Source organism: Belonocnema kinseyi, chromosome 2, assembly GCF_010883055.1.
Source record: "Belonocnema kinseyi isolate 2016_QV_RU_SX_M_011 chromosome 2, B_treatae_v1, whole genome shotgun sequence".
Classification (NCBI taxonomy): Eukaryota; Metazoa; Arthropoda; class Insecta; order Hymenoptera; family Cynipidae; genus Belonocnema; species Belonocnema kinseyi.
Window position 1 is genome coordinate 120,010,917 of NC_046658.1, and position 14,937 is coordinate 120,025,853.

Consider the following 14,937-nt stretch of genomic DNA (forward strand, 5'->3'; position numbering starts at 1 on the left):
AAAGCACTTAAATTTTTAGTCCTAAAAAATGAATTTTCAATTAAAAAAAACTTAATTTTTAGACAAAAATGGAATAATTGTATTTTGAAAATTTCCTAATTTTTTCTTGATTAATTTTTGACTTTTTTTTACTATCAATATTAAAATACCAGAGTCTTTATTTTGTAACATCTAAAACATTATAAATATTAGTAACATTACAAACGGAATAAAACAATTTTTAATTAAAAATTTCAAATTTACTGTACTAGGAAGTTATTGAAAGTGTCTCGTGTAGAAATTCTCTGGCCTTTGTAAGATTTTTTTTTCAAATTCCTTGACTTTCTTCACGATTTCCAGGGGTTTCTTTACCTACGGCCAACCTGGTAAAAAATACTTTATTCTAGTTTCTCGTATCAAATTTTATCGCCTGAAAAATAAAATTCATTGAAATAAATATACATACATTTTTGAACAATTAGTTTGATGATTTTAAATTACAAATATATTTTTATCTCCAAAAGAAATTTTATCGTAAGGTACATAAGCTTTATATTCAAATTTTCAGGATTTTATTTTAATATTTTAAAATAGCTTAATAGATACTTGTTTTTGGAACAGGAATGATTTGAATTTTTCAAATGTATTGTGTTTTTTCCCTAAAACTATGATCAATACCTTATAATGATATTTATTTTATATATATAATGTATAAAATTAAAAATATCTCTTCAGGCAAGTTTTTGCTGATTACAAAAGGGGAAAATTAAAATTAGAAAGGCCAAAGATAATTTTGTCAAATTTTTAAACAAGAATCTTCTCAAATATTTTATAAATTTGACTAATGTTAGTTTTTAACTATATTAAATATTTTCTGGTTAAATCTGTACAATTTAAATATTTTTGAAATAAAATATATTAAAATACGACGGGCTGTCTGAACGCATTGGAAGTTCTTTAGTTTAAGTTTGAATACGGATTTTTATTATGTTAAACCCAAGATTTACAACTGATCAATTTTTGATTCAAAATTGTTTTATCCCTCAGTCTTGAACAATTACAAATGATAAGAGTTTGAAATTAAACAATTCCTATTTTTTAATAGACAATATTTCTAGGCTTTTGAATTCAACAATTTCTGAATGATTAAGTGTACATTTAAATTTTTTCAAATATTTCTTAAATTATTAAAATCGTGTCAAAGATTTTTTAAACTTAATATTTAAGATTTGATATTATGGATTTTTAAAAATTTTATGTTTTTAATATTTGAAAATAAAAATCTAGGGACGCGAAAGAATGAATTTTTAGACAAATTGAGATAATAAATTAAATTTTATTTAAGGGATGTGAAAAACATAGAAAAATTTTAAAGGATATTCAAGATAGTAACTTATTTGAAAGATTCCATTAAATTTTAGAAATCTTAGTATTAAAAAATTTATTATTATGGATCTTTAAATAGTTTGTTTTTAATATTGGAAATGAAAATCCATGACGTAAACTAATATAGAAGAAAAATTAATTAACAATATTTTTAATATATCGTATCCTTATTTCATAAGATTTGGATTGTACAATGTACATTTTCAGTTTTTTTTAGAAAAGCCTTTGCAAGTTTTAATATTTTAATTTAAAACACTCACTGTGGTATAAAATATATTTTTGAACAATTTAAAAATAAATTATTTCTAAATTTAAGAATATTTTAATGTGTTGATTTACTATAAAAAGTTTCAAATTATAGAATAGACCGAGTTTAAAAAGATATTTTGGACAATTAGGGGGTTATCTACTTTATCAAAGTACCTTTAAAAAATGTGAAGGCCAAGAAATCGAAAGTGGAAAGAAACATGTTTTACACATAGCCATTTTTATAGGCTTTAAATTTTTTCGTAGCTGTAGCTTTAAAATTTGTCTTTTAAATACCTCGTAACTTCGTACTGATAAAAAATCACTAAAAAAGTAAGTTTTCAATTTCTTATTTTAATCATATTTTATTCAGCGAAGCTTTAACTATATTATTTTAAATATCTATTTTTCTAAAGGTTTTCTGATAAAAATTGGCTATAAAAATCAATATGGCTAGAGAGTAAAAAACTGTAAATGCAGATATTTTGATCACCCATTTATTTTTTTGTCTAGATCGCTTTGAAAAATCTTTTCAATAACTCATGTCTTTTTACTGACAGGAAAAAACTGTAAAAGAAATTGACAAGACGAATGCATAAAAAGTGCAAGTGAAGCTAGTGTTTCATATGACAGTAATTTTCAGTTAAGCATTTTTTTCTAGCTACTTTTAAAAATATTTTTAAAAGCCTCATAACTTTGGATGATAAAATACTCAGATAAAAAAATGGGTAAACTGAATTTAAAAAATGCTCAGTCTTGCGTTTATATTTTTTCAACTCCTTACATTTTTTTCTGGTGGTTGTTTTATCATTAGGAAATTCTGAGGTATTTGAAATAATTTTTTAAGCTAGCTGGATTTAAAAGAATTGATAAATTTACATTTTCTATTATCTAGAGATATACTATTTTTTTAGCGGATTTTTATCAGCAGAGATTCCTCAAATGTGTTGTAAAAATTTCTTATAATTTCAAAGGTGTTATTCAAAGTACTAAATATAAAAATATTTTTTGTACACTTTCAAGCCTATTTTTTAGAAATATAATAATGACATTTTAAAATAATTTGAAGCATGTACAAATTTGTGATATTTGAAAATACTGCAAAATTAATTTATCGTGTTTGAAAGAAATGTATTAATTTTATTGGAATTAGTGGAATAGAAATTAGTTTTTCATCTTTGCAAATATTGAAAATTCAGAGCTTAATTAGTTTCATTATTTGCGATTATCCTTCTTTAAGGGCATGTGCTACTTCAAAAATGATCGATATTACCAGTTTTAGACTCCTCTGGCTTTTTTTCTAGAATAATAAATATTTTGTCTTAAAAAATTAAGAAATGATAGCGAACATGCTAGCGAGCGTCCCTGAACAATTTTTTTAAGGTTAATTAAAAAAATGGTAATGTTGCTAAATTTGATTAATTTGCATGGCGCTTAGGAGTTAGTATCGATTTTATCAGTGTTAGATTCCCCCGACTTTTTTTCTAGATTAACAAATATTTTGTCTTCAAAATTTGGTGAATGATAGCAAACATGCTAACGGACGTCTCTGCACACTTTTTGTGTGTGTTAATTCCAAAAAATGTTGATATTGCTAAAAACGCGTTTGTATATTTCGAGCAATACGAGGTTTCAACAAATGATAACATAATATTAAAATAGCACTCATATAAATAAGGCTTACAATTTACAGTTTACACAATAAAATCTTTTAGAAATGTAAAATACCTTCATGAATGCAAAATTATTAATATAATGTTATGAAATCTTTTTACTTTGAAAAAAATAGACTGGTTTAACAATTATTTTCATTTGTACAAATAGAATTTGCAAGTCCATAGGATTTGTATGCCCAGAAAGAACAAAATTCTAGTTAATACAAATTGTTTTTTATTTGATATATTTTTCTATACGCATAAAGGATGGCGACTTGCCCGGGAAACCGAGAATTTTATTTGCCGAGGAAAATAGGGAAATTATTTGAATAATTTTAGTCAGTTCACAAAAGTGATTTCTACTTTATCTAGATTCGCAGATTTTTCAGATTATCTCAGTTTACTCTATTTAAATCATAATTTATCTTTGAACTTTGATTTTTTTTTTACTTATTTATAAATTAAACTAATTGTTTGAAATTTTATGTACTTTGTGAAAAATTCGCCTTTTTTGTAGAAAATCAATCTTTATGGTTTAAAATTAATCTTTTTAGTATAAAATTCAACTATTCCAGTTGAAGATTAATAATTTTAGTTTAAAATTCATCCGTTTGGTTGAAAATTGACCATTTTTTGTTTAAAATTCAACAATTAGAATGAAAATTTATCTTATTTAATTGAAAATTCAACTACTTCGTTGAAAATCCACATATTTGGTTAAAAATTCATTTTTTTGGTAGAGAATTATCTTTTTCTTTGCAAGGCAATCTTCTTGTTTAAAGATTCTTCTTTTCGGTCAAAACTTCAAGTATTACAGTTAAATATTGATCATTTTAGTTGAAAATGCATCTTTTGGTAGGAAATAAAATTACTTGGTTGAAAGTTCAACTCTTTTGTTGAAAATTAATTTTTTTGGTTGAAGATTCATCGTTTTAACTAAAAATTAATTTATGTTGTCAGAATATGAGCTATTTGATTGAAAAAATTGTTTTTTCTTTGAATAAAAAGGAATTTTTGGACAAAAATTCAATTATTTTGTTTAAATTTTAAAAAGTTATTAGGTTTCTTGACCAGGGTAGTTTATAGAGATTTTATTTCAGTTATCTTAAAATGACAGTGAGGGATGAGAAGAAAAATACGGTTCTTAAGAAAAGTTTTCTAATGCAAAAAATAATTATGGTGGCTTCTGCCTAACTAATTAACTAATAAAAACAATCAGTGGAACAAAAAAAAATATCTCTATTTTGTAGAAAATTTGTTCTTTTTTTTAATTGAAAATCATTTTGTGTTTTGAACTGAAAATGTATCCATTATCCCAGTTGAATATTCCATAAGTTTATATAAAAATACATGTCTTTGTTTGAATATTTATTTTTCGTCTGAGAATTTAATTATTCAATTTTTTGTTGAAAATGATCTTTTTAGTTGAAAATTCATATTTTTTGGTAGATATTAATCTTCTTGATTAAAATTTCTACTTTTTGGTCAAAAATCAAATTATTCTAGTTAAAAATTCATCTTTCTGGTTTAAAATCAATATTCAATATTCCATAGTTTAAGTTGAAAATTCTTCTGTTTGGTTGAACATTCATTTTTTAAACTTAAAATTAAATTATTTAGGTTATGATTCACAATTTATTTTTTTTTAGTTAAAGTTAATTTATTGTTATGGAAAATCAAACCTTTTCAGTTAAAGATTCATTTTTTTAGTCAAAAATGTATCTTTTTGGTTTAAAATTCAACTATTCCAGTTGAAGATCTATCGTTTTATTTGAAAATTCATCAGTTAGGTTGAAAATTGAACTATTTTCTTGAAAATCCGTTATTTTTAAAATAAATTTGTTCAAATAAAAGTTTAACTACTACATTTTTTTGTTGGAAATTGATATTTTTATTGGAAAAAATGTTTAGAATAAACGTCATGAATTAAAATAAATGTTTGTGCTTGGCAGCAAGTATGAATATGTGACTTAGTTGACAGGGAAAATTGAAAATCTTGACCGGGAGAAACCGGAAAATGACCCAGAATCTTAAATTTTTCACCGGATCGACACCCTGGTATAACGTTTGATCTAATTTTCTTCCTTAAAAAATATATTACAAATTCGAGTTCTTTATCTAAAGCTGTTAATGTTTGAAAAAGGAAAAGTATTTAAATCATATAAGCAGATTGTATAACAACAATGAACCAAGGAAACATCCAGATGCTGCGTAATACTGTGCTTCAAAGCCCGTCCGGGTCTTTAAATGTACAGAAAATTTACATATTTTTTCATATTTTGTTAATTGTCGTAGGTGCAGTAGTACTGAAGACTTTTTTCTCTCTTTTAAACCGCTTTATGGTCACGTTTATGAAAATATTTAATTTTCTGAAAAAGATATAAGTTAAGCATGCAATCGACACAAAAATAAAGACACATTGTCATGCATTGTAGAGTTTTTTAAACCCATTTTTCTTCTCTGAGATATTCACGCCCAAAGTGACCGGACTACATGAAAAAATAAGAGAGTAGTTGATTTGATGCTCACTATTTAGCTATTATTTTTCAAAATGTAGCCCTATACTTTTTGAATTGAACAATTTTCAATGATTTGAGTTTGAAAGGCTAATTTTTGAAGATTTTAAAATCTAATATTTAAAAATAGTGGCCATTTATTCTTATATATTTCCAGGTCAGATCCGAGGAATAAGGCAGAAAAATACAAATTCCATCCCTTCCCAGCCTACGAGATAGGCAGGTGTTTGCGATGGTGCCAATTTCTTGGTAGAGAAGACATCCTGAAAATGTCTCCGAATCAAATTCGCAAACTAGTCCTCTGTTCCAAACACTTTCAAACTGGTCAAAATTTTCATAACGCAGGACCTTGTGACGCTGTGCCGACGATCAGGGACATTCACGAGTTGACCCCCGAGGAAGCCTTGGAACAAATGGAAATGGAACAGGAGGAACTCGAGGAGATGAATCGAACCGGAAAGAGGGTATTGTCCCGACCTCTAGTCTCCAGTAAGAAACCAAAGGTAGACAACAAACCAGCGCCACTAGCGAAGAAACGAGGAAAATCGAGACGACCCACTTCTATCAATATTCCAAAACCTGAATCCCTTAACTTGGATACTCGACCCTTCATCAGAAAACTGCCAATACCAGCGTCAGCTAACTGGAAGTTCCAGTTCTCGAATCAATTCCAACCCATATCAATCGGGAATAACATCGGCCCAAATTTATCGAATAACATCCCCTCGGATATTAAAAAGATGATTCTACCGTTCACGGGTGATATTTCGAATCTGGGCGCTCCTATTCCAGTTCACAGTCTTTCGAGTATGCCACCGGGTTTATTGATCAAAATAAATCTTCCTGATCAGGGCAACAGTGTGACGAAGCCTGGCCGAGGCAGAGGTCGGGGTCGTGGTCGTGGTCGTGGTCGAGGAAGAGGAAGAGGGAGGAAATTATCAGTGGAGTCGAGAACGAGAAGAATGAATAATGGTTGTGTGCCGAAGACGCTGAATGTAATAACCGAAAAAATAGAACCGATCGAGCCAATGGAGAAACTAGAACGTGAGGAGGACGAGTATGAGGATCATTCTGCTGATATGTCGGAATTACTTTCGTTCTCCACAGAAGAGGTTGTCGAAGAATTCATAGAAAATGATATGGAACTGCATGAAGAAGTTATTTTGCCCGATATGGAATCGCATGAAGAGCACGAGATTCAAATAAAAAATGAGTTTTTCTTCGAAAATCAGGAAGAGGTACAGCCAAAGAGTCTGAAGCGGAAGAGAGTGACGGCGAGAACACGACGGACAATTTTACCCATTCGAAACGAGCTTCAGCATTTTCTTCGAAAACTTAAACCGCAGTTGCACAGACTTCCTAAAAATGCCCGGGCGAAAGTGAAACTCGCGATTGTCAACAAGGTGATAGATTTCTTGTAATTTTTGTTTTGTCTCAGAGTTGTATATTCGATTGAGGAGAAATGCGTGATAGTTTAGCTTTTATTATCTCAGATGAAAGTCAGTTATTTCTTTTAAATTGCAAATATTTTCAATTTATAATAATTGTCGACTAGCATGCTATAGAGTCAAAAGAGAATTCGATTTTTTCGTGAGAATAATTTAAGAAGATACTACTCAAAAGATTAATTGTGCTTATCACATTTATCCGATTGCAAAAAATGTTGAAAATTTTATTTATTCGGTAGAGTTTTTTTTGAGGGTACGCGTTTTTTTAAATCGCTAAATAAGAATTTGGGCTTAAAACCCAGAAATTAAAAAAAAGCAACCTAAATTTTGGAAATAGGGTCATCTACTAACTTTTTTATTTTTGAGTATGCAACTAAGTTCCTCTAAAATCAGTAATAATACGAGTATAATTGAAGAAAGGCTTTTTCGGATTTTTATTTGAAAAAGAAAAATATATAGCCCTTTAATGTTTGTATTTGTGTTGCGCTATACGCCATTACGTTTTCAATATTTTCATGCAATGATCCTTTACCGTCTGATAAAATAATACATTAAAGCGATTTTTTTTACAATATATGCAAAAGCTCCAATTATTTTAGCCAAAAAACTTTGATGATTAATTATTTTTTATTGTTTTTATCAAACTGACGCATGTATTTTTTTTGAATTTTGAAAGCGTATGACTTGACAAAATATAGGGGCGTGTAAATTTCGTTAAAAAATCGACATTTCTGGTTGATGTTTTGCCACTGTTTAATCAATCATCATAAATTATTGAATGAAAATTAAGTTTTATTTTTATATTTAAATTCTTTGGTAAACAAAGTTTATAAAAATGCAACTTAAAAGAGAAAAAAAAGTTGTGTGTGACCCTATTCTATGTAATTGATAGATTTACACGAAAGTCAACATTTAAAAATTCAAAAATTTGACTTAAAACTTGGAAAATGTTATTAAATTGGCAGATTTCCATATAAGTCATAAGGAGGGTTTTTTTCAGTCTTACAATAGAAATTAGGTGTCAAAATTAAAATAACACAAAATTTGACTCAATATTTTAAAAATTTCATTAAATTTGCCAATTAAATAAAATTTGGTGCATTTTAAACAACTTTTTGAATATCGACCCCAAATTTGTGTTATGTGACTCCAAAGCCCCTATCGCACTGACTTTTAGTAAAATATAGCAATTTAATATAATTTTCATAATTCGTGTCTTTTTTTTAAAACGAAATTCGTATGTTTCGACTCAGAAATCCTTTCATTACCGGCACTGATAAAAATCTTCGAATTTATTGAATTTTCTCAAAATTTTTTATTGTTATCTTGAATTTTTGAATTTCCATCAAAAATACGTATTCTGTAACTCGAAAAATCCATTAGCACTGACTCCTATAATTCCCCGGATTTATTGAATTTTTCCATAGTTAGGTTGCTTTTTTAATTTTAGAATTTCTGAACGGAACCGCTTTCAGAAGGAAATTTGATAACTTTACGAGTTTTCATGACAATAAATATATTCTGTATATTATGTATATATTTAGAATCTGCATCAAGAAGTATTTTTCGAAAATCAGTTTTGACTTTCACACTTATATGTAAATATGTAAAACTGTTTAAATAAATTATTTAACTTAAAATTGATGAATCTAAAAGAATTTATATTTAAAGTTTCTTATAATTACCTTTTACTTCAAAAAATTTTAATTGCTTTCCTAAAACTTTGAAATCTTATGCAGATAAAGGATTAGAAACGCACTTAATTTTTTGAGTAGTAAACAAGCCATATTTAATATGAATAATAATATTTTTCCTCCAACTTCGCAAAATCGACACCTAAAATCTGTAGATTTAAATTCCAGCTATCTGAAACGAAAGTCAGAAAAAGGATATCTTTAAGTTTAACCGTAAGTTTACATCTGTATGGATGTATGTATATTTTATAGGTATATGCAAATAATGTTTAAGAGAGAAATTCGGTTGTTCTCATTGTACATTTGAAAGTCAAGTTATATAAAGAAATAAGTACTGTTTGCAAAAAGAGTGTTTTATTGAAAGGGGCAATTCAAAAATAACGTAGCACATTTTTTGCCATTTTTTTAACTCTCCCCTTCCCTATGTAATAAGTCCAGGGTACATTGTAATTTAAATAATTTTAAAATGCAGTTTTAGGCTTGAACAGTTAAAAACTAAAAGCTTTTAAGATCGAAGATTTTTGATAAAAAAATTCAGTTTATCAACTGTGAATATAAATTAATTAATGATTTTTAAAATTGAACTTTACTTTAAGATTTAAAAAGTGAATAATAATTTATTTTACAAGAGAATTTGGTATCAGTTCACAATTTTAAAATGTCCAGATTTTATCGTGAAAAATTAAACTACCTCGATTGGAAAGTCTGATTAATTAAACAAATCTAAACGCATGATTAAAACTTTATAAACTATTTTTTATTTTTAAATAATTAAAGACTTTTAGTAAATTAAAAATATTAAATTATTTCAGTCTAAAATATTCCATTAGAAAAAATTCGAGTAAGTTAAAAATATTTGGAAGTATTAGAATAATAAAAAAATTAGCTTAAAATTTAAAATGATTTCAAATAATTGAAATGAAGTGTCTACGCGTACCAACAAAATAAGCCTATTCATACCAAAATTTGGTCCAATAAAAAATTTTGAAGCTTTTTACGAAGTTTGAAAGGCTTCGGAAGAATAAAAAGCATTCTCTAGAAAAATTAAAAATTATTTTTCACTTTGAAAAATTTTTTAAAGAGGATATTTAAAAAGATTTAGAAAGATTAAAAAATTATTAAAAATAAATGTGGAAGATTTTAAGGAAATTTTTTTAATTTGGCAGGATTTAAAATAAATCTGGGAAGTATTCTAATTGTTTTAAAAGATGTTTAGAAGTAATGAAAAAATTTTGTTTAATAATTTAAACTTTGAAAAAATTTAAGAAATCAAGTAAATGTTTCAAGATTTTGAAATAAAATTTTGAAGAATTTTAAGGATTTTTAAATTGTTTAAAATTAAAATAATTTAGCTTTTAATTTACGAAGTCTTCAGTTTAAAAAATGTAATTGTTCAATTTTAAATGCTTCTAGTTTAAAATTGCTTAAAATAATACAATTTAATGTTTTTTAAATTTATTCATTGGTTCTTCCATTTAGAGAGCATTGAGATTTATAGCATGAATTTATATTTTTTGAACTGAATCTGAATCTTTGAACTCTATAATTTATAAAAGTTAAAGATTTTTAATTTGGCAGTTTAACTGCATTTAATTAAAAATTGTTTAGTTGAAAAGTGTTATAAGTTTTCATTTTATTCGTGTAAATTATTTTGAGCATTAGAATACAAAATCTTGGAATTAAAAACCATTAAATTTAAATTTTTGAATTTTAAGAGTTCAGAGTGCTTGAATTCACAGCGCCGTTTTTATTAATTCAAATGGGAAAATATTTATCTTCAGATTTCGATTTAAAATTGTTATTGCCCGTTAAAAATATTTGCGGACCGGGAATTTTTTCTTTGATTAAAACGGCTACCCTGAAGCTCTAACAAAATTGTTTGCCCCCCCCCCTCCTCCCCCGGCAAAGATTACGCAATTTTTCCAAATAATTTCAACCATGTATTCAATACGATTTAGTTGCCAAAAAGACCTGAATTACCAAATACTTATTAAATAATTATTGAAAAGGAACTTTAAACTCATGGAAAATTAAAATGTATAAAAAGCTGTAAAATGTCGATATTCTTTATTAAAAGTTTTACATATTTTTACCTTCTGTTTAATCTGTCATCAAATCTAGAACTCATCAAAATTCTTTAAAATTTCTTTAAAATGATTGAAATTCCTTGATATCCTGTTAAATATCCCACAAACTCTTTTAAAGTTCTCAACATTACTTAAAATCTTTTTAAATACTTCGAAATTTGTTGAAGCTATTGAAAAGTCCTCGAAATCTTTTCAAATATCCTACAAGTTTTCAAATTATTAAAAAGTTGTTGAAAGCTTTTTAAATACCTTGGAATATATTGAAAATATTTCCAGGGGTCATTAAAAAAATACGTGATATGTTAAGGGGAGGGGGGAAGTCTTTCAAATTATAGTTTTCCATGTTAAGTGCATTGGGAAAAGCAACACGCCGGGGGGGGGGGGGGGGAGTTTAAAGTCCTTGAAAAATGTATAATGTATTTTGCGAATGGTCCCTCCAGATCTTTGAAATTTAAAAAAATCCCCCAATTATTGTGAATAAATTCTCTGAACTTTAATTGAAAGATTATAAAATCTCCTGAAATTCCGTGGAGTTAAATGAATTCGATGATTTTCCCTGAAATTCTTATTAATCTTATGAGAATTCCTTGACATTTCTTTAAACTTCAAAATTTTTTTGGAATCTTTTGAAAATTCGCAGACCTTTAAAATGTCTTGAAAATGATTAAAATTCCTTGAAACCTCTAAAAGTATCCTACAAAAAATTACATACTTTCACATTTTTTCAAATCTTTGGAATACTTTAAAAATCTCTCAATTTTGGTGAATAAATTCTTTAAAAATTCCTTAAAATATTGTAAAATCTCGTGAAATTCAATAAATTAGATAAAATACCATAAAATCTTTAAATTACTTTAAAATTTATTGAAAATTATTTAAGCTCTTGAAAATCTTCCAAAGAAGCCTAGAATATCTTAAAACTTCTTTCAAATCTTTGGAAATACTTTGAAATCTTTGAAATCCCTCAAGTCTTTTAAATAAATTCTTTGAAATTTCACTAAAATATTATACAGGGCCCGGCACTCGAAGTGTAACCAACTTCAGACGGCTCGCGCAGCTGACGCATGAGCATCAGCTGTGTAAAAGTTTGCTGAATGAAAGTTCGGAGTATTGTTTAGAAGCGCACAAAAGCATTTTGCTAAAAGTGAACGCGGCAAAAACTCAGTGATGGATTTCAAACGTAATATTGTGATTGCTTTATATTTAGCTGGAAAATCACAACCAGCGATTGTTCGTGAGCTCAGTCACCTTAAAGTGAATAAAGTTTTTGTTTATCGCACCATAACTCGTTACAATAATACTGGTAGCATCGCAAAACGTCATGGAGGTGGTCATCAAAAGACTGCAACGTCACGTGAGATGGTTCAAAAAGTGAAGAAGTGACTTGAGCGAAATCCCCGACAAAGTGCCAATCAAATGGCAAAAGAACTGAAAATATCCCACCGTAGCATTCGCTGCATACTAACAAATGATCTTAAGGTCAAGCCTTACAAGATCCGAAAGGCGCATGATCTCACACCGAAGAAGCAACAAGTTAGACTTAAGAGAGCGAAGGAGTTGCTTCACTTGGCCGAAAGCGGTCAATTTCCGAACATTGTGTTTTCTGACGGGAAAATTTTTCCAATTGAGCAATTCGTAAACTCTCAAAACGATAGGGTTTATTTGACCGACCGTTCATACGAGAATTTAAGTCATCGATTGGCCAGCAGGAGACAGCACCCGCAACATATAATGGTTGGGGCCGCTGTAACTGCAGATGGGCGCTCTCCAATCGTTTTCATCGAGCCTGTCGTCAATGTAAATGCCAAATATTATCGGGAAAGTATTCTGGAGGTTGCTTTGAAGCCGTGGGCGGACAAAAATTTCGGTAATAGACCATGGACGTTTTAACAGGAGTCGGCACCATCTCACGAAGCTTGAGTGAACCAAGAATGGCTGAAAAACAACGTTGTCTACACAATGGCTCTCAAATTCGCCAGACGCGAATCCAATGGATTCTCTTTGGGTCATTTTGGAGAACAATTTCCGAACTAAAAGATACACCAGTCTCGAGACGGTGAAGAAAGCCATTGTCCGCGAGTGGGCCAAAATACCTGCAAGTCACATTCGGGCAGCTTGCGATTCGTTTTTGGACCGTCTCAAGGCCATAGTCTCAAGGCAAAAGGTGGTCATATCGAACAAAAGTAAATTGATTCTGAATTTTGTATTATTTTCATACATTTTGTGCTTTGAATGAAATAAAAGTAACTTTCCAAACTGAATTTATAGCCTTTTTAATTGGTTACACTTCGAGTGCCGAACCCTGTAAAATCTGTTGTAATCTTGCGAAGTTCAATAAATTTGATGATATTCCTTGAAATTTTTGTCAATATGTAGAAAATTCCTTGTGATGTTTTGAAGCTCTTGAAAACTCACTAGAATCTTTTAGGATACCATAAAATCTTTAAAATACTTTAACATTTCTTGAAGATTCTTGAAATTCTTGCACATCTGTTGAAATATTCTAGAAAATCTTTAAAATGATTAAAAATCTTTGGAAATACCTTGAAATTTTGAAAATCTTTTTAATTAAAATAACTACATTTTTGTGAATAAATTCTTTTAAATTTCATTCAGATATATAATTCCTGGAAATATCGGGATGTTAAATGAATTCGATGTAATTTCTTGAAATTACTTCAAACGTTTAAAAAATATTGTAAAAATCCATTGGAATCTTTCAAAATATCCTGAGATCTTTAAAATCTTTTTGAAATTTCTTGAAAATTATGTAAGTTCCTGAAAATATTTTATACTAACCTAGAATATCTTTAAAATTCTTTCAAATCTTTGGAAATACCTTGAAATTTTTGTTAATATTTTGAAAATTCCTTGTAATTTTTTGAAGCTCTTGAAAATTTATTGGAATTTTGTAAGATACCATAAAATATTTAAAATACTCCAAAATATTCTAGAAAATCTTTAAAAATCTTTAGAAATACCTTGAAATTTTGAAAATCTTTGAATTGCTTTAAAATATCTACATTTTTGTGCATAAATTCTTTGAAATTTCATTAAAATATTATAAAATTCCTTGAAATATAGGATTGCTAAATGAATTCAAAGCCATTCCTTGAATATACTTCCAATTCTTTTCAATCTTTGGAAATAGCTTGAAGTAGAAAAATGTTTTCGCATCATTGAAATGGCTTAAAGTATCTCAATGCTTGTGAATGAATTATTAAAAATTTCATTAAAATATCATGAAATCCCGTGAAGTTATATGAAATCTGATGATAATCCTTGAAATCCCTTGAAATATTTGAATTTCTATATCCTAAAACCTTATGGGTCCTTTAAAATCCTTCCAAATCTTCCGAAATTTTATGCCATTTTTTCGAAACACAAATTAAAAAAAGTTCCTTGGAATTTTTTTAAATACCCTAGAATATATCTGTTGAAATCACTTGACATCTCTTTAAATTCTGGAAATCTATTGAAATTCCTTGGAATATTAAAAAATATCCTAAATCTTTTAAATTATTTAATATATTTGAAATTGAATTAAAATATTATGCAATACCAGGAAATTACATAAAATCCTACAATAATATTTCTTGACATATTTGAAGTTCTATGAAATCCCTTGGAATCTTTTCAAATATCTTCCCTTAAACCTATAAACTTAAAAAATGTTTAACGATTTTACGGGTAGTAGTAATTTAAAAAATTGTAAAAATAGGCTTTGTTGTTATGGATATTATTTTTTTACATAATGATGGACAAAAATCAAATTACTAATCAAATTATATTGATATTGAAGTATTTATAACTTTATATTACAATATTTTATTGTACTTGATGAATATTATTGCTGTATACTATCATTTTTCAAAAATGGAGTTTCTATATCGCTTATTTATTGAAAATATTACTTTATAGTATCA

General features: G+C 27.8%; 2 protein-coding genes across 4 annotated transcripts in view; one reads left to right on the forward strand and one right to left on the reverse strand.

The window, feature by feature from the left end:
- Nucleotides 1–14,937, forward strand: part of LOC117182600 — a 49,318-nt gene that overhangs the window by 2,089 nt on the left and 32,292 nt on the right. For 2 of the 3 annotated variants that reach the window (XR_004468333.1, XR_004468332.1), the window contains exon 2: nt 5,940–7,185. Coding sequence is in view for 1 of the 3 variants with exons in the window: in XM_033375695.1 (XP_033231586.1) it covers nt 5,940–7,203 (1,264 nt within the window). In the remaining 2 variants the exon portion in view is untranslated. Of the gene's footprint in view, nt 1–5,939; nt 9,265–14,937 lie in introns of those variants that run through there. The other variant, XM_033375695.1, reaches the window with a different exon arrangement.
- Nucleotides 261–14,937, reverse strand: part of LOC117182602 — a 17,730-nt gene continuing 3,053 nt past the window's right edge. The window contains exon 4 of the mRNA XM_033375698.1: nt 261–362. Coding sequence (XP_033231589.1) covers nt 352–362 — 11 coding nt within the window. The 3' untranslated portion in view covers nt 261–351. The remainder of the gene's footprint in view (nt 363–14,937) is intronic.